The 21884-nt window shown below is 43.7% G+C and overlaps 1 protein-coding gene across 1 annotated transcript in view; it reads right to left on the reverse strand.

Moving 5' to 3' along the window:
- Nucleotides 1-1019: 1019 nt before the first annotated feature.
- The window catches only part of RPGRIP1 (RPGR interacting protein 1), a 45318-nt gene continuing 24453 nt past the window's right edge, over nucleotides 1020-21884 (reverse strand). Inside the window, exons 20-25 of the mRNA XM_033923178.1 lie at nucleotides 13883-13958; nucleotides 12930-13006; nucleotides 12427-12619; nucleotides 11605-11677; nucleotides 8323-8456; nucleotides 1020-1144 (exon numbers count right to left, since the gene is read on the reverse strand). Coding sequence (XP_033779069.1) covers nucleotides 1020-1144; nucleotides 8323-8456; nucleotides 11605-11677; nucleotides 12427-12619; nucleotides 12930-13006; nucleotides 13883-13958 — 678 coding nt within the window. The remainder of the gene's footprint in view (nucleotides 1145-8322; nucleotides 8457-11604; nucleotides 11678-12426; nucleotides 12620-12929; nucleotides 13007-13882; nucleotides 13959-21884) is intronic.

Here is a 21884-nt window from a genome sequence, read left to right on the forward strand (position 1 = left end):
AAAAAAAGTTATTTGTTAGCTTTGGGAAATGTATATAGCAGATGTCTTTGTATTGTGTTCAAAAGAAAAGAAAATGCATTTCTGGTTTTATTTCTACAGTGCTGAAGTACTTGCTGACCTTTGCTGTGGCTGGTGGGGATCCCCCAAGCACCGCCAGCTGAGGGCCTCCTCCAAAGATGGCCAGAACTCTCCTCCACCAAGAGCAGCAGTCTCTGGCAGCATCCCTGAACCACTGAGGTGCCAGCATCTGTGACTCAGGGATACTACTGCTGCCTGCCAAACTTGGCAAAAGGGACCCCCGGATATCTTCAGATGAAGTCCTCAGCTGACATTGCTTGGGGGTCCTTATCAGCTGGAGTATTTATATTTACATTAGAGGCTGTGGCAGAGACCCATTTACAAAGTATGTATTCTTTCCAATTAATATTTCCAAATAGAGCCTTTAATTCAGTAGCATAATTAAATGAAATAACTTCTGAAGTTTATAGGGACGGGCGGGAATGGGTTTGATTCCACGAAGGACGGGCTTGATTTCTGTCCCCATGCAACTCATAATTTTTAAAAAACTTTTAAAATCTTATCTATTCAAAGATGCTTTTAACATTTAATTCTCAGTGAGATTTTAATCATGCTGTGGTTTAATTACCCCTACCCTATTGTTTTTTTCCACTTTCTACCATAAACTGAAAATTGTAATTTTTACTCCTTCCCTCCCGATTCATGTCTGTTTTATATGAAAATGTATTGTTAAATTCTTTGTTTCTTTTTACTATATTATATTTTGACTATGTACATCGCTTAGTAATTCAAATAAGCGATTTATCAAATATATTAATAAACTTGGAAACTTGGAACTCTCCACTTCGAACCTGTATTAGGGAGTTTGATGGAATAAAGTACTATTACCATTAAAATGTGATAGACATCCTATCCTGGGCTATTGTATGTTCCCTTTTCAGCTGCTGGGAATCTGAGGTGACATCATGCTTTGCCGGTTTGTGGAAATGAGAAGCCTTCAGTCATTGGGGGCCATAAGGAGCCAATGGCCACCTCTTCTCTCTTTGGATTGCACAGAGGGTCGTTGCAGCCTCCACTGATACCTTCAATGTGCCAATGACAGTGTCCTGGTCCGGGGCATTGAGAACTGCATCAGAAAAAAAGAGACTTGGGCATAGAGATTCATACCTAATATTTATCACTTAGCATGTCTTTACTCACATTCTGGATAGTTAAGTTGCATCTGACATTATGATTTGCCTGTTTGTGAGCGAGTTTGGTATAGAAGAAAACCAGCAATGGTAATCTTTCTGATGTTATGGCTTTCTGGAGAGCATTAATTATGGGGTAAAAAGTAGTAAAAGAAACATTTTTAAGTATTGCTAAATGGCAATGAATAGTGCAATAGGTGTGTCAGTCTGGACAGTAGGGTATTCTCCCCATGCTCAAGAGCCATTCAGAAGGAATCCATTCCAGGTTTTCAAATCCTCTTGAGGGCTCTGTTGCCCCCTTCAGTTTTTCCTTTTGCACACGAGCCAGAATGTGTCTTTCTGATCTGCTCTGTATAGGACAGCAACCTGGAGCCTAAGAAATAAGATGGGTGAATTAGAAGCTGTGGCACAAAAGGATAACGATATCATCGGCATCGTGGAAACATGGTGGACTGAGGAAAATGTCTGGGACACAGTGCTACCGGGATACAAACTATACCGCAGAGACACAGTGACTCAAAAAGGAGGAGGCATTGCCGTATACGTCAAAGAGGGAATTAAATCTACTGGAGAGAACATGCCACAACAGACAGATAAGTTAGAGCAGGGGTGCCCAATAGGTCGATTGCGATCAACCGATAGCTCGCCAAGGCAAAGTGAGTCGATCATCCAGGACTCCTTTGCCTTGGCGATCTATCGGGGCAATCAATCTTCCTCTCCCCGACGTAAATTCTGCCGTCGGAGAGGAAGTTCGGGCAAGCCAATCGCTGCCTGGCTGGGCGGAACTTCCTCTCCGACGGCAGAATTGACGTCGGGGAGAGGAAGATTGATCAGCCCGAAGCAGAGAGAGCATGGGGCGGCGTTGGCTTTGGTGCCTGTTATCCATTGGTGGCGTTTGGGTCCTGTTCCCCGATGACAGTGGCAGTGGCTTGGGGAAGGACAGGGAGAGAGGAAGAAAAAGTTGGGGGAGGGAATGAGGTTTGGAGAAGAGGAAGCATACAGGCTGAAAGAAAGATTGGATGCACAGTCAGAAGAAGAAAGTGCAACCAGAGACTCATGAAATCACCAGACAAGGTAGGAAAAATGATTTTATTTTAAATTTAGTGATCAAAATGTGTCTGAATTTATATCTGCTGTCTATATTTTACAATATGGTCCCCTTTTACTAAACCGCAATAGTGGTTTTTAGCGCAGGGAGCCTATGAGCGTCAAGAGCAGCGCTGGGCATTCAGCGCAGCTCCCTGCGCTAAAAAATGCTATTGTGGTTTAGTAAAAAGGGAGGGGGTGGGTATTTGTATATTTTTGTATGGTTGTTACTGAGGTGACAGTGCATAGAGTCATCTGCTTTGACCTCTTTGAAAAAACCCCGGAATAGGAATGATAATTAACAATTCTATGTGTACAGTGTGTGTTGTGTTTTTTTTTTTTATTTTATTGTTGGTAGATCATTTTGACTTGGTCATTTTAAAAGTAGCTCGCGAGTCAAAAAAGTGTGGGCACCCCTGAGTTAGAGTCTTTGTGGGTCAAAATTCCAGGAACAAATGGACCGGAAACGAGGATAGGAATCTATTACCGACCCCCAGGGCAGTCCGAGGAAATTGATGGAGAAATGATGGATGAGATTAAACGCAACTGCAAGGGAGGCAACGCACTTTTCAAGGACGACTTCAACTATCAGGGGATAGACTGGAACCTAGGCACCTCCAGCTGCGCTAGAGAGACCAAGTTCTTGGATGCTGTAGGCGATTGCTTCCAGGAACAACTTGTCAAGGAAAATACAAGAGGAAACTCAATTCTGGACTTAATTATAAATGGACTGCGAGGATAGGCACAAGGTGTAGAAATAGAAGGGACACTGGGAAACAGCGATCACAATATGATCCGCTTCGACTTGGACGCAGGGGCAAAAAAGTGGTCCAGCACTACACGATGGTTGACTCCACGGCACTGAACTTCTGAAAAGGGAATTACGAAGGGGTGAGGCGCATGGTGGGGAAGAAGATTAAGGAAGAGGATGAACACTGTAAAAACACTAGAGGAAGCTTGGTCCCTTTTTAAGGATACGGTCACCGAGGCACAAAATCTATATATACCACATATCAACAAGGGATCAAAAAAGAACAAAGAACTGGCGTGGCTCACTGTAGAGGTAAAGGAAGCGATCAGAGACAAAAAAAACTTTGTTTAAGGAATGGAAAAGGTCAAAAACTGATGAAAACTGGAATAAGCACAAACAACATCAACGCAGGTGCCATAAGGTGGTAAAAGGGGTCAAAAGAGACTACAAGGAAAAAATAGCCAAAGAGGTGAAAAACTTCAAGCCGTTCTTTCGATATATTAAGGGAAAACGGCCTGCAAAGGAAGCGGTGGGACCGTTAGATGACCAAGGAATAAAGGGAGCGCTAAAGGAGGACAAAGCAATTGCCGACAGACTGAACACATTTTTTGCGTCTGTATTTACCGAAGAGAATATAAACAGCATACCGGAACCCATCAGGCTATATGCTGGAAGCAAAAATGGGAAACTGACAGGGTTAACGGTCAGTCTAGAAGAGGTATGTAGGCAGATTGATAGGCTTAAGAGTGATAAATCCCCAGGACCGGATGGAATCCATCCGAGGGTCATCAAGGAACTGAAAGGGACTATAGCTGAACTACTTCAGCTAATAGCCAATCTGTCGATTAAATCGGGAAAGATTCCAGAGGACTGGAAGGTGGCGAATGTTATGCCGATCTTCAAAAAAGGTTCGAGGGTAGACCCGGGAAACTACAGACTGGTGAGTCTGACATCGGTACCGGGAAAGATGGTAGAGGCGCTGATAAAGGACCGCATTATTGATCACCTTGACAGACACGGTCTGATGAGGACCAGCCAGCACAGTTTCTGCAAAGGTAGATCTTGTTTGACAAACATGCTGCACTTCTTCGAGGGAGTAAACAAGCAGATAGACAAGGGCGACCCGGTCGACATTGTATATCTGGATTTTCAGAAGGCATTTGACAAGGTTCCACATGAACGACTCCTTCGGAAAATTGCGAGCCATGGAATCAGTGAAATACGTGGATTAAAAACTGGCTGGAGCATAGGAAACAGAGAATGGGGGTAAATGGACAATACTCGGACTGGAAGAACGTCACCAGTGGGGTGCCGTAGGGCTCAGTGTTTGGACCCGTGCTCTTCAACATCTTTATAAACGATCTGGACATAGGTATGACGAGTGAGGTGATTAAATTGGCGGACGATACAAAGTTATTCAGAGTAGTGAAGACGCAGGGGGATTGCGAAGATCTGCAAAGTGACATAATCAGGCTCGAGGAATGAGCATCAACATGGCAGATGAAGTTCAACGTGGATAAGTGTAAGGTGATGCATGTCGGTAACAAAAATCTCATGCACGAATACAGGATGTCTGGGGCGGTACTTGGAGAGACCTCCCAGGAAAGAGACTTGGGAGTTCTGATCGATAAATCGATGAAGCCGTCCATGCAATGTGCGGCGGCAGCGAAAAGGGCGAACAGAATCTAGGAATGATAAAGAAGGGGATCACGAACAGATCGGAGAAGGTTATAATGCCCCAGGTACATTAGGTAGATTGTGAGCCCGCCGGGACAGACAGGGAAAAATGATTGAGTACCTGAATAAATTCATGTAAACCGTTCTGAACTCCCCTGGGGAGAACGATATAGAAAAATTGAAATAAATAAAAATTAAAAAATTTTTTAAAAAATGCCGCTGTACCAGGCCATGGTGCGCCCTCACCTGGAGTACTGCGTCCAGCACTGGTCGCCGTACATGAAGAAGGACATGGTACTACTCGAGAGGGTCCAAAGAAGAGTAACTAAGATGGTTAAGGGGCTGGAGGAGTTGCCTTATAGCGAAAGATTAGAGAAACCGGGCCTCTTCTTCCTTGAGCAGAGGAGATTGAGAGGGGACATGATCGAAACATTCAAGGTACTGAGGGGAATAGACTTAGTAAATAAGGACAGGTTGTTCATCCTCTCCAAGGTAGGGAGAATGAAAGGGCACTCTCTGTAATTGAAAGGGGATAGATTCCATACAAATGTAAGGAAGTTCTTCACCCAGAGTGGTAAAAAACCGGAACGCTCTTCCGGAGTCTGTTACCTCCAGGGATTCAAGATAAAGTTAGACAAGTTCCTGCTGAACCGGGACGTACGCAGGTAGGGCTAGTCTCAGGGCGCTGGTCTTTGACCAGAGGGCCAGTTTGTGAGCGGACAGCTGGGCACGAAGGACCACTGGTCTGACCCAGCAGCGGTAATTCTTATGTTCTTATGGTCCATTTTGCATATGTTCTACAGAGTGGACATAGCAGCACAGCAGTACACTTTGGGTCCTCAGTGTTAACAGCAGAGGTCGTGCCCTAGATTTCTGCTTTTGTACATCCCGACTGTCCAGAATGACACACCTATTACACAAGAATAAGAGATTAGGTTCTTATCTTGCTAATATCTTTTCTAGTAGATAGGTGTGTCGTTCTGGAACTCGACCCTGTCAGTACTTATTCCCCTGCCTACTTTATTAATCAGAAAGTTCGAGTCAAAACTGAGATTTTGATGTTAGACCTTAAGGGTATGAACAATAATCTATAGCTATAACACATTGAGGGAATATTTGAGTTCCATAAATGTTTCTGATGGGTATGGTTATTTTGATTGTTTCGATGTTCAATTAAAATGTTTCACCACAGGGAAACAGGAGATACTACCTTCCCAAAGTAGAAAGGTAAGAAGAAAAGTGAAAGTGGCCTGAGGTGCTCAATTCCTTTATTGTATCTTATTGAGAATCGACATGTATGTGTTTCGGCCTAAAAAGGCCTGCTTCAGGAGTCTGAGTAATAATCACACAGCATACACTCTCTCAACGCATGTATCAATTTTTGATACAAGCATTGAGAAAGAGTATATGATGCTTTATTATCAAGTTCACTCAAGTCACATCGATAGTGAGTAAACTTATGGAAACACTAATCAAACGCCAATTAGATGCAATCCTGAACGAGGAGAATCTACGAGATCCCCATCAACATGGTTTTATTAAGGGAAGGTCCTGCCAATCAAATCTGATCAGCTTCTTCGACTGGGTAACAAGAAAGCTGGATATAGGGGAGTCCCTGGACGTCGTGTACTTGGACTTCAGCAAAGCGTTTGATAGCGTCCCACACCGCAGGTTATTGAGCAAGATGAGTTCGATGGGATTAGGTGAAACGTTAACTGCATGGGTTAAGGACTGGCTTAGAGGTAGACTTCAGAGGGTAGTGGTAAACGGTACCCTCTCCGATACAACGGAGGTTATCAGCGGAGTACCGCAGGGCTTGGTCTTGGGCCTGATCCTATTTAACATCTTTGTAAGAGACTTGGCTAAAGGGCTTTGAGGTAAAATTACATTATTCGCTGATGACGCCAAACTATGCAACATAGTAGGCAAAAGCACAGTGCCCGACAAAAGCTCAATGCCCGACAGTATGACGCAAGACCTATTCCTGCTAGAGCATTGGTCAAAGGCAACTAAGTTTCAATGCCAAAAATGCAAGGTCATGCACCTTGGCGGCAAATATCCATGCAGGACTTACACCCTAAATGGTGAGATCCTAGCAAGGACTGTAGCTGAACGTGACTTGGGGGTGATTATTAGCGAAGACATGAAGACTGCCAATCAAGTGGAGAAAGCTTCATCCAAGGCCAGACAAATCATGGGTTGTATCCGTAGAAGCTTTGTCAGCCGTAATCCCGAGGTCATAATGCCGTTGTACAGATCCATGGTGAGACCCCATCTGGAATATTGTGTACAATTCTGGAGGCCACATTATCAAAAAGATGTGCTGAGAGTTGAGTCGGTTTAGCGAATGGCCACCAGGATGGTCTCAGTCTCAGGACTCAAGGATCTCCCGTATGAGGAACAGCTGGGTAAGTTGCAGCTATACTCACTTGAGGAACACAGAGAGGGGGAAGACATGATAGAGACGTTCAAATATGTCACGGGCCGTATCGATGTGGAAGAAGATCTCTTTTTTCTTAAAGGACCCACGGCAACAAGAGGGCATCCGTTGAAAATCAGGGGAGGGAAATTTCATGGCGACACCAGAAAATATTTCTTCAACGAAAGGGTGGTTGATCGCTGGAATAATCTTCCACTACAGGTAATTGAGGCCAGCAGCGTGCCAGATTTTAAGAAAAGATGGGATTGGCATGTGGGTTCTCTTCATGGAGGAAGTTAGGGGATGGGTCATTAGTGTGGGCAGAGTAGATGGGCCATGGCCCTTTTCTGCCATCTGTTTCTACGTTTCTAATTTCATTTATCAAATAAGCCTGTCATAGAAGTATACTATATCAAGGACATTATTGTCAAGGCAATAAGAATAGGTGATACTTGCTAAACTCCTTTACATGATTATTACTCAGACTCCTTTTTGCCAAAACATGTACGTGTTGAGTCTCAATAAGACACAATAAAGGAATTGAGCACCTCATGTCACCTTCACTGTTTTTCTTGCAATTAAAATGTTTAACTTGTTTTGGTATACTTTCAGAGCAGAGTAGATTGGTAGTTCGGGGAGTCTCCCCACCCATACCCCTTCAAGTAGTAAAACAGATTTTATGTTGCTTATCCTAGGAATAAGCAGTAGATTTCCCCAAGCCATCTCAATAATGGCCTTTGGACTTCTCTTTTAGGAAATTATCCAGACCTTTTTTAAACCCCACTAAGCTAACTGATTTTGCTACATTGTGCGGCAATGAATTCCAGAGTTTAATTAACTGTTGAGTGAAGAAATATTTTCTCTGGTTTGTTTTAAACCTACTATTTAGTAGTTTCACTATGCCTTCTAGTCCTAGTATTTTTGGAAAGAGTAAACATGCGATTCACATCTACTCATTCCATTCCATTCAATATACTGACTTAGCAAACACATATCTTCTTCACTGGGTTCTTGGTAGCATTTTTTCCATATTTTTTTTTTTTTCTTAATTACATTGAACATACCTGTATAATGCAAATAACTTATCTATTAGCTGTAAAAAAAACAAAGCAAGGAGTTCACTACCTTCCGTCCTCCTTCCCCTGTGTGACATGTATTTTGCTGTCTAGATTTATACTCACTGTCCAGGGTCTGTTCTGCCAGATCCTTTCCAGCACATAGAATGGGACCCAAGTCCAGATAGGCATACCCCACGTCTTGGCACTCCTCTTCACCTTGTTCAGCCAAGGGCTCACTCACCACTGTGAACCTTAACCTGAGGATAGGAGCGATGGACCATTGGCATTAGTCTTCAGCATCATTTTGGGTAATAGAGGGAAAAGGAATTAGAGGACAAAGGAACAGGGCCTTTCATTTGAATAGAAGAACTGTGTTCAACCTATATGCTGCGCTAGAGAAATGGTGCAAGGTTCTATACTTTTCATAGAAATCTGCAGTACTTCGATGATATTAGACTTCATCTTCTGTCACTAAGGACATCTGCCTCTATAACACTAGGGGGGAAAACGATCTTAGGCCAGGGAACAGACAGTTGGTAAGAGCGGATAGCGTAGCTGATTTTAAGAAGGATTTGGACAATTTCCTGGAGGAAAAGTCCAAAGCCTGTTATTGAGGAAGACATGGGAAGCCACTGCTTGCCCTGGATCAGTAGCATGGAATCTTGATACTCTTTGGGTTTTGAACAGTTACTAGTGACCTGGATTGGCCACAGTGAGAATGGGCTACTGAGCATGATGGGCCATTAGTCTGACCCAGTAAGTCTATTCTTATGTTCTTATGATACAGTAGAATTATGACACCAGTCCTTATAAAAAGCTTTTAGAAAAGTTTTGAAAACTTGTATATTTAGTCAAACTCTTTAGTTAAGTGACATAAATTTGATCTCTTTTAAATTGGTTGTTGGAGTAGCAGGTTTTATTTTAACTGTATAGAATTGCAATAGTTTGTCAATACAGTAGAGCTGTACACTGTGATCTGCTTTGAAGGTTTAGGTGGAATAGAAGAATTAGAACATGAGTTGTCATACTGGGACAGACTGAAGGTCCATCAAGCCCAGTATCCTGTTTCCAACAGTGGCTAACCCAGGTCACAAGTACCTGGCAAGATCCCAAGGAGAAAAACTGATTTTATGCTGCTTACCCTAGGAATAAGTAGTGGATCTCCTCAAGCCATCTTAATAATGGCTCTTTTAGGAAATTATCCAAACCTTTCTTGAATCCTGCTAAGCTAACCGCTTTCACTACATTCTCTGGCAACAAATTCCAGAGTTTAACTACTTGTTGAGTGAAGAAATATTTTCTCCAGTTATGTTTTAAATCTGCTACTTAGTAGTTTCATCACATGCTCCCTCGTCCTCATATTTTTGGAAAGAGTAAACCAACGATTCCCATTTCTTCGTTCCACTCCACTCAGTATTTTATAGACCTCTATCATACCTCCTCTGAGCCATTTCTTCTCCAGGCTGAAGATCCCTATGCACTTTAGCCTTTCCTCATAGGAAATTAAATTGAATGAAGTCTTAAACTGTGTGAGTCTGGAGTGATGTTTTGCCCTGGGAGTCTCCCTTGAAAAAAAAGACAAAACCGAGTCCTATTTCTTCCATTTTTAAACTCCTACATGGCCACATGCTCGTATCTCTTTCCTTAGGCAATTTCCTTTTTTAAACTATCCATCGTGTCATTTGTTCTAAAGCAGTGGTTCCCAACCATGTCCTGGAGGACCACCAGGCCAATCGGGTTTTCAGGATAGCCTTGATGAATATGCATGGAACAGATTTGCATACCTGTCACTCCATTACTTGCAAATCTCTCTCATGCATATTCATTAAGGCTATCCTGAAAACCTGACTGGCTGGTGGTCCTCCAGGACAGGGTTGGGAACTACTGTTCTAAAGAATATTCCTTCAAATGGGCACTTATTTATTTATTCAATTTCTCCCAGGGGAGCTCGGAACAGTTTACATGAATTTAGTCAGCTAAGCAAGCATCTTTCCCTCTCTGTCCTGGAGGGCTCCCATTTTTTCTAATGTACCTGGGGCAAGGGGCAATTAAGTGACTTGCCCAGTGTCACAAGGAGCAGCATGGGTTTGAACCCACAAACCCAGGGTGCTGAGCCTGTAGCTTTAACCACCATGCCACACTTACCATGGGAGACCCAGATTGCAGAAACTGGTTTTTTTAAAACCAAGTCTTTCCATTCTTATGTTTTGCAACTTGCCATGATTAAAAGGTCTTGCAAAATGTTTAGCCACAACACACTAAACGTAGTGGCTGCGGCTCGAGGAATCCGGAAGTGGCTGGATGTCGAAGTGATGACATCACACACATGAGTGATGTCATCATGTCAACGTCTGCACATGCACAAAGGCCTTTCAGATGGGCCCGAAGACACACGGAAAGGAGAGGCGCTGGTGCCGGCTGATTGCTTATAGGATGTGCCTCTCACCGCAAGAAGTATGACCTGTAGACAGTCAGCCAGATCCGGCACTTTTCCTCCCCAGCATCTCACGGCATTCCTGAAATCTCAGGAGGCACACAGTTTGTGATACACTGGTCTGGAGACGACGAAAATGCTGCATCTGGTGCTGCAGACATTTCATATGACTGGAATAATCAGAATGTGCTAAGAAATATTTTAGCGAGCTAATTAATTTCTCTCTTTTTAAGGTACTGTTCCCAAAATTGCAGCTGCCTCTGAATATTTATTGGTTTTCTACAATACAACTAAGTACCCCTTGTTCTTCTATAAACCCAGATCTTTTATCCTAATCTCTGCCCCGCTCCTGTGCTGGCTTTCTGATTATAGTGACAGCAAATCTCTGTGACTTCAGCTCCAGTATTCATGGCTCTCCTGTCACATACATAGTTCACAAGGCCTTCATCCCATGCACAATAAAACACTGACTCATTTGTCTGTTGCAGTCTCAATTAAAGTATGACTTTTTCAGGATTGGCATAGGTGCATAGATAGGATTCTCTTCCTTTCCCCACCGCAACTTGCTTTTACTGAAACGGATCCCTTGCCCTATCCAAAATTCAACCCTGCTTCATAACTCAGCCGCTCCTGATGTATTGCTAGGGGATGAACAGGGACAAAATTGTTTAGCCTTCTGTCTTCTCGGTAAATGCCACAAACCAGCATCAAGGCTGGATTTCAATCACAAATGGCCCAAATTCTCCCAGGCCCAGTTGTTGTCCTGGAATTTTATGCCATATTGTTCCATGTACATTCCATTCAGTTTTTGAAGTTTTGTTAAGGAAAATTAATGTATTGTACTTGAAAGAGAGAAAGGTGTATCTGAATTCAGCTCAGAGCCCACCTGCAACTAGGGATGCATATGGTTTTCTCTATGTAGCCTTCCAAAGAAAGAAGTGGTCTTGAAGGAAGCTGGGTTGAATTTTTACCTTCCTCCCTCTTCCAGTAGTGCTGCCAGAAATTCTCGGCGCTCCATGTTCTCCTCTGCATCCACCTCGATCACTATAGGTAGAGGGACATTTTGTTGTACTTTTGATATCTTGGACAAATGGGGGGAGGAACAGTTTCTAGTTCTGTTTATTGTTGTAATGAAAATTCAAATTGCATCATGTCTTTGTACTTTTGATATTTCTTCAAATATTGAAAACTTTCAAACAATATAAATATAAGGAGCCAATTGAAATTAAGCAGTCTTCAGATGTGATGCAATTTAGAAAACACACAAAAACTATGTTATTTGAGAGGGAATATAAATGAATGAATTTTTTCTTGACTTTTTGGCAGGCTGGCCTGTTTTTGTTTTTTGTATATATATTTATATATAGTAAATACAAGAAAAAGTCTACATTTTAATGTTTTAATTTATGTTAAATTTGGAGATGTATCTTTTCTCTTTAAAGGATTTCATGAGTTGTACCCTCCCCTTGATTCATGTTTCTGTTTGTTTGGTCTTGTCTAGATATTTGTTGACATGCGATGTGTTTTAATACTGTGTATGTTAATTGTGAGCTGCTTTGACATTAGTTATTATGACTGTTGTTATGTAACCCACTCAGAACTGTGGATGTAGCGGGCTATAATAAAATATATATATATATATTTATATAATATTATTGCCTGTTAAAATGTATGTGTCAAACTCAACTTGCATTAATACCAGTAAATGAAATTAGCCATAGAGTGTACTATAGAGAACATCTAAATTGCAGGCTATACATAGGACATGGATTTGTAAAACAATAATCTCCAACCTCTGCTGTAGTTGAAGTGAATCTCCTCCCAAGCCCTTGGCTTGCGCAGGGAGAACGGAGTCTCTGTTTCTTCCAGAGGGAGGCCTTGAAAGTGGTATTCCACATACACTTGCTGTATGCTCTCAGCAGCAGCCACTTGCGACTGGGAGTCAAAAGTCAACGATGCCACCTCAATGCGGATCTGATCAGACTGCTGATAAAAATAAGTCTTGTAAATTATACCACTGTGTTCATACCAGCCAGTGAGATGCCATCTTATGTCTGATAGAAGAGGGTCTCATGGGATGCGCCTTTGAAACTTTCCATAGGTACATTGTTATTCTGCACTTCTGGAGGGGGGGGGGTTGCATAATTTTAGATTGATAAGCCCTGCTGTACTTATTTCTCTTGCTTGAAAGACATAGTAGGTCTGCAAGGTACAATAGCATTTTAACTTAATAGCTAGCCTTTGCTAGAAAAGCAGGACCTTGGATTGTGCTGTTTCAGCCCACTTTTATCCTTACCAATTTGGTGTGTCTCTGTGACCTGGCTGCTATAATAACCTCATCACTATCCGTGGACAGAGAATCGATCGTGGCATCTATCATGGGAGGGGGAGGAAGACAGAAGAGATTTTCATGATCAGACTAAGGTGGTGACGTTTGAAATAGACGCTTCCTAGCCAATCTCCCCTCCCATTGCCCATTTGAAATACACAATTATCAGCCACCAATTCCCACTGGGGCAAACACCTAAACGCCTACATTTCAAAGTGATTGGGGGGTGACAAACAATACAAATTACCTCTTCCTGGACACAATGAAAGAGCTGGCTCGGGGCTACTGTTTCTTTAATAGTGGGACCTGTGGATATTAAGATTCTAGGAGGTGCTTGCCATAACAAGCATTTTAATTACCTAAACCAAAAACTAAGAGGGTTAATTTCTCTTTTCCCCAAAGGGATAACAGAGAATCCTATTAATGGAGAAAAGGGGCTACAGTCTGCTCTCTCTCCACCTGATGGCACTAGTAGTGGTTCATCAATGTAAACCGATGTAAAGGAAAAGACATTTGCATTTCCAGGTGAGCAATAAGGAAATCTCCCACCAGTTTAAGGATCTGACTTTGAACTATATGTTGTAATTTTCCATTGTTTCACTATCTCATTCACTTACCAAATCCTTCAGATGCCTTCGTTTCTGTCAAGCATGGTGCACCATGCCCCTCCCTGAAGTGCTGAGAATCCCCCTTCTTCTGTTGATCTTCCAACAACTGCTGTGGCTTTGCTTGTGTCACCTGAAAACGGGGCGGGGGGGGGGGGGGAGGGGGAGACAGGAATGCAAAACAGTTCTAGTCTGGGGCGTCACTTTCTTCTTGATCTTACCCTGCTCACTTCCACAGCTGTTCTACCACTCCTGTCTCCTCCAGGGCTCCTGCAGGGGTGCATCTCTCAGTCCTCCAGACTGGACGTACCCTACTCTCTTTTCCGGCCATCTTTGCTCTCTTCCTCCATCTTTCTGTGGTGGCACCTGGGAAAGTTACTGCAGCCCTTTGCTGGAAATTGGGGGAAACAAATCAGATGGATATCACAGAAAAGCTTGTTTATTGAATATCGCACTGAGTTCTTAAACTGTGAATGGAAGACATAGATAGTAACAAAGTACATGACAGCAGATAAAAGACCTGAACGGTCAATCCAGTCTGCCCATAAGTTATATCCATTAAAAAATACATGATTAGATTAACTTATCTCTTCTTTGATATTTCTGGGCCGTAGACTGTAAAGTCTGGTATTGTCCTAGGTTCCAAATGCTGAAGTTGCCGTCCAAGCTCACTCCAGCCTATCCCGTTGTTTGCAGGATATCTACCGTAAAGTCTGTCCAGTAATATCCTCATGTTCCATATTAGTGGAGTTGACATTGATGCCCTCCCCAGCCCATCCTACACCAAATCACCATATATGGAACACAGACCGTGCAAGTCTGTCCAATACCGGCCTTAGTTCTTTAATTTACATCCTTCATTTTCTAATTAGAGATCCTGTATTTTTATCCCTCGCTTTTTTGAATTCCATCACCATTTTCCTCTCTACCACCTCCCTTGGGAGGGCATTCCAGGCATCTACCACCCTCTCTGTGAAGAAGAATTTCATAACATTGCTCAGTCTTCCTCCCCGTAACCTCTCTAGTTTTACCATTTTTTTTCTTCTCTGGAAAAAATTTGGTTCTACATATATTAATGCCTTTCAAGTATTTAAACATCTGTATCATATCTCCCTGTTCCTCCTCTCCTCCAGAGTATACATATTTAGGTTTTCCAGTCTCTTATACTTCTTTTGGTTCAAACCCCTTACCATTTTTGTCGCCTTCCTCTGGATTGCTTCAAGTCTTTTTTTATCCTTCGCCAGATACAGCCTCCAAAACAACACAATGCTCAAGTGTGGCCTCACCAATGACCTATACAGGGGCATCAGCACCTCCCTTCTGCTGGTTACTCCTCTTTCTATACAGCCTAACATCCTTCTGGCTCTGCTCCAGAAGAAGTAAGTTACGTCGGAGGAGGTGGACCCGGCAGACGCAGTCATTGCAGGACTTTGCCTCAACTCCCTGCGTCTGCCGGGTCCACCCCCTCCGACGTAACTTACTTCTTCTGGAGCAGAGCCAGCAGATGAGTCATCACGGGACCTTCCAGCATGCGGCTGCTGAGTCCGCTCCAGAGCAAGTATGTCAGAGTGGGGTGGACTGGCAGCCAGCAGCTACAGTCATTGGGGGACCTTGCTGCATGAAGGGAGAGAAAGGAGCAGGACTGCTGGAATGGAAGAGTGGTGGAAGGAAAGAAAGGGGGCAGGGTGGTATGGAAGGGTGGTGCTGATGGAATTGATGTACAGAGAAAGGGGGAAGGATATTGGAGGGAAAGAAAGGGCAGATGCTGATTGAAGAGGGGTGGATGGAGAGAGAAAGGGCAGACATTGGATGGTAGTGGGGAGCCTATGCTGGATGGAAGTGCAGATGGGAGAGATAAGGGAGCAAATGCAGAAAGGAAATGGGAGGAGAGAAAGAGGGGAGCAGACGCTGGATGGAAGTGGACAGAGAGAGGAGAAGGTACTAGATGGAAGGGTTAGAGAAAAAGGGTACATGATGGAAGGAGGGGGATAAATAAAAGGATGGCATATGATGGGGAGAAAAGGATTGAGTTAGGGAAACACTGGAGGGGTGAGGGAAAAAGGTGGCAAGCTTTAGGTAGACAGTAAAAAAGGAAATTGATGAGAGGGTAGTAAGAACGTAATCTAGACAGATGCAGAAAATAAATTAAAAAGGAAAATGAGGGAAAAAAGTGAAAGGGATTGCAGAGAAGAGGTGTGGGAGAGGGAAGGAGAGAAGAGAGATGCCAGACCAATGGGGGTGAAAGGAGAGATGGAAGGGGGAGGCATACAGTTTCTGGAAGGGGCCTAGAAGGAGAGAAGATGCCATATAGAGGAAGAGAGACGGTAGACAGTGGATGGAAGGAAGAGAGTTACAAGAAGATGAGGAAAGCAGAAACCACAGAAGACAAAGGTAGAAAAACATTTTCTATTTATTTATTGCTTTAGGAGACAAGTGTCACTGTTTCTGTGGTGCATTGTATGCAGAGTCCAGCTTCTTGCTGGCTCAATTTAACCTTTGTCTATGTATTTCTATTTTATCCCCCTTTTTACAAAACTGTGGAGCGTTTTTTAACGCCAGCTGTGGTGGTAGCAGCTCTGACGCTATAATTCTATGAGCGTCAGATCTGTTACCTCCATGACTAAAATCCACACTACAGTTTTGTAAAAGAGGGAGGGGTTAGTTTGTGATTACATATTCCATACTAGGCGAAGGTGTTTTGTGTGTTCGAAAGACATGGTTTTTTGTTAGGATTGATCTGTACTAGTCTGGCTTGTTTAGTTTTACAGTGGGTGTATTGATGTTGTACTGCTCATTGCAGTATGTAAGATGCTGCCTTTTCCCAGGTACTCATGTGTGCCGTGTGGATTGTTACTAAAAATCATGTTTTCATACAGATGAGGGGGGGTGTCAAAAAATGATGAGCCCCGGGTGTCACATATGCTAAGTACGCTACTGTGCAGGACCAAAAACACTAATATTTACAAACAAACCCTAAGATGCAAGACTCTGCAAGCAGTACAACCCCAGAGGAAAAGAAACAAATGCAAAAAAGGTTGCAGGACAGAGGCTGAGAACTACAGACCAGTGAGTCTCACATCAATAGTGAGCAAACTAATGGAAACTCTAATTAAACACCAATTAGATATGATCCTGGATGAGGAGAATCTGCGGGATCCCCGTCAGCATGGATTTACCAAGGGGAAATCCTGCCAATCCAACTTGATCAGCTTCTTTGACTGGGTGACGGGGAAGCTCGATGTTGGAGAGTCCTTGGGCATTGTATACTTGGACTTCAGCAAAGCATTTGATAGTGTCCCTCACCGCAGGTTATTGTGCAAAATGAGTTCTATAGGATTAGGTGACACTTTGACTAAATGGGTTGGGGACTGGCTTGGTGGTAGGCTTCAGAGGGTGGTGGTGAATGGCACCCCCTCCGTAACGACGGCAGTGATCAGCGGAGTGCCGCAGGGCTCGGTCTTGGGCCCGATCCTTTTTAATATCTTTATAAAAGACTTGGCTGAGGGGCTTCGTGGTAAAATAACGTTATTCGCCGATGACGCCAAACTGTGTAACATAACAAGCAAGAGCACAACGGACAATATGAAACACGACCTACTCCTATTGGAGCAATGGACTAGGACCTGGCAACTGAGCTTCAATGCCAAGAAATGCAAAGTCATGCACCTTGGCAGTTAAAATCCATGCGAGACTTACACCCTAAATGGCGAGATCCTAGCAAGGACTGTTGCAGAACGGGACTTGGGGGTATTCATCAGTGAAGACTGCCAATCAAGTGAGCGGGCTTCATCTAAGGCTAGGCAGATCATAGGATGTATACATAGGAGTTTCGTCAGCCGCAAGCCTGAAGTCATTATGCCATTGTATAGATCCATGGTGAGGCCTCATCTGGAATACTGCGTACAATTCTGGAGGCCTCATTACCACAAGGATGTACTGAGGCTTGAGTCAGTCCAGCGAATGGCCACCCGGATGGTCTCGGGACTCAAGGATCTCCCGTACGAGGAACGGCTGGATAAATTACAGCTATACTCACTCGAGGAACGCAGAGAGAGGGGAGACATGATCGAGACGTTCAAATACCTCACGGGCCTTATCGAAGTAGAAGAAGATATCTTCTTTTTCAAAGGTCCGACGGCGACAAGAGGACATCCATGGAAAATCAGGGGCGGGAAATTGCACGGCAACACCAGGAAATACTTTTTCACCGAAAGAGTGGTTGATCGCTGGAATAGACTTCCGCTTCAGGTGATCGAGGCAAGCAGCGTGCCTGATTTTAAGAAGAAATGGGATCGTCACGTTTGATCTCTGCACAGAGATAAATAGGGGAGGGTCATTGGGGTGGGCAGACTAGATGGGCTGCGGCCCTTATCTGCCGTCTTTTTCTATGTTTCTATGTTTCTTCCTGAACAGACAGATCAGTCACTAAATTAAAAAAACAGACAAATCAATCACTAAGTAAAAAAAAATAAAAGCATTTCCCCTACCGTTGTTGTCTCTCTCCCTCCATGTGCCTTGCCTTCTGGCCTGCCCCCCGGTGTTATCTTTGGGCCGGTCCATTGTGCGATCAACGCTGTGTCTTCGGGCTGGCTCCCTGAGTGTTGCATTGCACAAAGCTGTGGGCGACGTCAGAGAGAAGGCTTCCGGTTCAGGTGCAGGCCGCGCATAGGAGCATTTTCCCATGGCTTTGTACACTGCAGCACTCGGGGAGCCAGCCCGAAGAAGCCACATTCATCGCACCGTGGACTGGTGGCTGAAGAACGCTGTCTTGGGCTTGATGGATGTGCCAGCTCTGTGGACCGGCAGAAAATTTCTGCGGACCGGCACCAGTTGAAGAACACTGGTTTAGATGACTTTAGATCCTCAGAAACAATTACCCCAAGTTCCCTCTCTCCATCTGTGCTTATCAGCCTCTCGCCTTCCAGCACATACGGTTCCTCGGATTTCTCCCCCCCCCCCATGCATCACTCTGCACTTCTTCGCATTGAATTTTAGTTGTCAGACGATGACCAGACAATATAAATCCCCAAAAGAAAGCATTTATCATATTTTACATAATTAATATCAATAAAAAGTAGTATTTTAAACAGCCTCGTTTGCACCTCACATGCATTTCTTGTGACAGTTACCAAACTTGCATCACACCTCTCCCCCTCCCCCCCCCATGCATATGCTTCACTAACTTTGGGAGGAACACCAGAATTTTGTAGTTTTTAATCTTCACGTAATTTTTTCACCCAATTCTATCCATTTCAAAAAATTAAGGACAACGCGTATAACATGGAGATTTCATGAGCTGCAACCTCCACAAATCCAATATGATCTGATAACATGGCTTCTATTGGGCGGGGGGGGGGGGGAAAGGGAGGCATCAGGGATATCTCGTTCAGGTTTTAAACAGAAAAGGAGCCTGTGTTTGGAAAAAAAATAGTCTTTCTTTAAAATGAATACTAAATTAAATTCAGCTACTAGATATTTCCTGAATTATAAACAAGTTTACACATTTCTACAGCTAAAAAAACTCCTTCAATTGCATCTGTATCTGGGACTTGTAGCTTTCCTACTGATGCTCTCTCCTGTCTACTTCCCCAAAGAGAAAAGATGGCAAATTGGCTGTGTGATCATACCACTCGCACAGCCCTTGGCTACAGGGCTGAACCACAAGTTGTTTTTCTTTGAAATTCCTGTAGTTTTCTTTCAATCCTTGGATCCAGAAAAGGAATCCAGGACTATGAACTATAGTTTCAACTTTTATCCCCTGGAGACTGTACCTGCTGCCTCTGAAGCAATCCCAGCTACAGAGGATCTCTCAGGGAGCAAAAGACCAGACCTGAGAATCAAAATCAATGCACAGCTACTGAGGAGCCTCAAAGATTTCTTTTCGCTACACATCTCTGACGGTTGTGAGATCTGAAAGGACTTAATTGTACTCAAGTTCACGTCTCAACTTTGTGCCATAGAAGAACATAAGAATAGCCTTACTGATCAGACCAATGGTCCATCTAGCCCAGTATCCCGTCTTCACAGTGGCCAATCCAAGTCACAACTACCTGGCAAAAACTCAAATAGTAACAGCATTCCATGCCACCGATCCAGGGCAAGCATTGGTTTTCCCCCTTGTCTGTCTCAACATCAGACTATGGACTTTTCCTCCAGGAACTTGTCCAAACCTTTCTTAAAACCAGCTACATTAACCACTCTTACCCAGTGGCGTACCTAGCATGTGTGATACCCGGGGCCCATCATTTTTTGGCACCCCCCCCCATCTGTACGAAAAGCATGATTTTTAGTAACAAGCCACACGTCACATATGAGTACCTAGGAAAAGGCAGCATCTTACATACATACTGCAGTGAGAAGTACAACAGCAATACACCCATTGTAAAACTAAACAAGCCAGACTAATACAGATCAATCCTGCAGTCAATCCTAACAGAAAACCATGCCTTTCAAATACACAGAACACAGAAAACACCTTCGCCTAGTATGGAATAAGTAATCACAAACTTACATAAGAACATAAGCAATGCCTCTGCTGGGTCAGACCTGAGGTCCATCTTTCCCAGCAGTCCGCTCACGCGGCGGCCCAACAGGTCCAGGACCTGAGCAGTAATCCTCTATTTATACCCTTCTATTCCCTTTTCCAGCAGGAAAATGTCCAATCCTCTCTTAAATCCCAGTACTGTATTCTGCCCTATAACGTCCTCTGGAAGCGCATTCCAAGTGTCCAACACACGTTGGGTAAAGAAGAACTTCCTGTCATTTGTATTGAATCTTTCCCCTTTCAACTTTTCTGAATGCCCTCTTGTTCTTTTATTTTTTGAAAGTTTGAAGAATCTGTCCCTCTCTACTCTTTCTCTATGCCCCTCATGATCTTATAAGTCTCTATCATATCCCCTCTAAGTCTCCTCTTCTCCAGGGAAAAGAGACCCAGTTTCTCCAATCTCTCAGCGTATGAAAGGTTTTCCATCCCTTTTATCAGACGTGTCGCTCTTCTCTGAACTCTCTCGAGTAACGCCATATCCTTCTTAAGGTATGGCGATCAAAACTGGACGCAGTATTCCAGGTGTGGGCGCACCATCGCCCGATACAGCGGCAGGATAACTTCTTTTGTCCTGGTTGTAATACCCTTCTTGATTATACCTAGCATTCTATTCGCTCTCTTAGCAGCCGCTGCGCACTGTGCCGTCGGCTTCATTGACCTGTCCACCATTATCCCCAAGTCCCTCTCTTGGGTACTCTCATTCAATAACATCCCTCCCATCGTATAGTTGTACCTCGGGTTTCTGCTTCCCACATGCAATACTTTACATTTCTCAACGTTGAACTTCATTTGCCATTTTGTCGCCCATTCCCCTAGTTTGTTCAAGTCTCTTTGCAATTCCTCACAGTCCTCTTTAGTCCGAGCTCCCCTAAATAGTTTGGTGTCATCTGCAAATTTTATTATCTCACACTTCATCCCTGTTTCTAGATCATTTATGAATATATTAAATAACAGCGGCCCGAGCACCGAGCCCTGCGGAACACCACTTGTGACCCTCCTCCAGTCAGAGTAGTGGCCCTTCAACCCTACCCTTTGTTTCCTACCTGCCAACCAGTTTCTGATCCATCTATGTACGTCTCCGTCCACCCCATGGTTCTTCAGTTTCCGGAGTAATCGTTCATGAGGCACCTTGTCAAAGGCTTTTTGGAAATCAAGGTATATGATGTCTATGGGGTCACCTCTGTCCATCTGTTTGTTAATTCCTTCGAAGAAGTGTAGTAAGTTGTTTAGGCACGATCTCCCCCTGCAGAAACCATGTTGGCTGGTTATCAAAAGTTTGTTTCTTTCCAAGTGATCATCAATGTTTTCTTTTATCAGTGCTTTCGCCATTTTTCCCGGAACCGAGGTCAGACTCACCGGTCTGTAGTTTCCCGGGTCACCTCTTGATCCCTTTTTAAAGATGGGCTTGATGTTGGCCATCTTCCAATCCTCCGGGATCACGCCTGTTTTCAGGGATAGGTTGCATATTTGCTGCAGTAGTTCTGCTATCTCCTCCTTTAGTTCCTTCAGAACCCTTGGATGGATTCCGTCCGGACCTGGAGATTTGTCAATTTTTAGTTTATCTATCTGCCTGCGCACATCTTCAAGGCTCACTTCCATGAATGTTAATTTTTCTGCTTGATTTCCATTGAAGAATTGCTCAGGTTCCGGTATGTTGGTTGTGTCTTCGTTCGTAAATACAGACGAAAAGAACATGTTCAGTCTTTCCGCGACTTCTTTCTCCTCCTTCACTACTCCCTTCCCGACTCCATCATTCAGCGGTCCCACCTCCTC

The sequence above is a fragment of the Geotrypetes seraphini genome, chromosome 16 (assembly GCF_902459505.1).
Source record: "Geotrypetes seraphini chromosome 16, aGeoSer1.1, whole genome shotgun sequence".
In the NCBI taxonomy this organism is placed as follows: domain Eukaryota; kingdom Metazoa; phylum Chordata; class Amphibia; order Gymnophiona; family Dermophiidae; genus Geotrypetes; species Geotrypetes seraphini.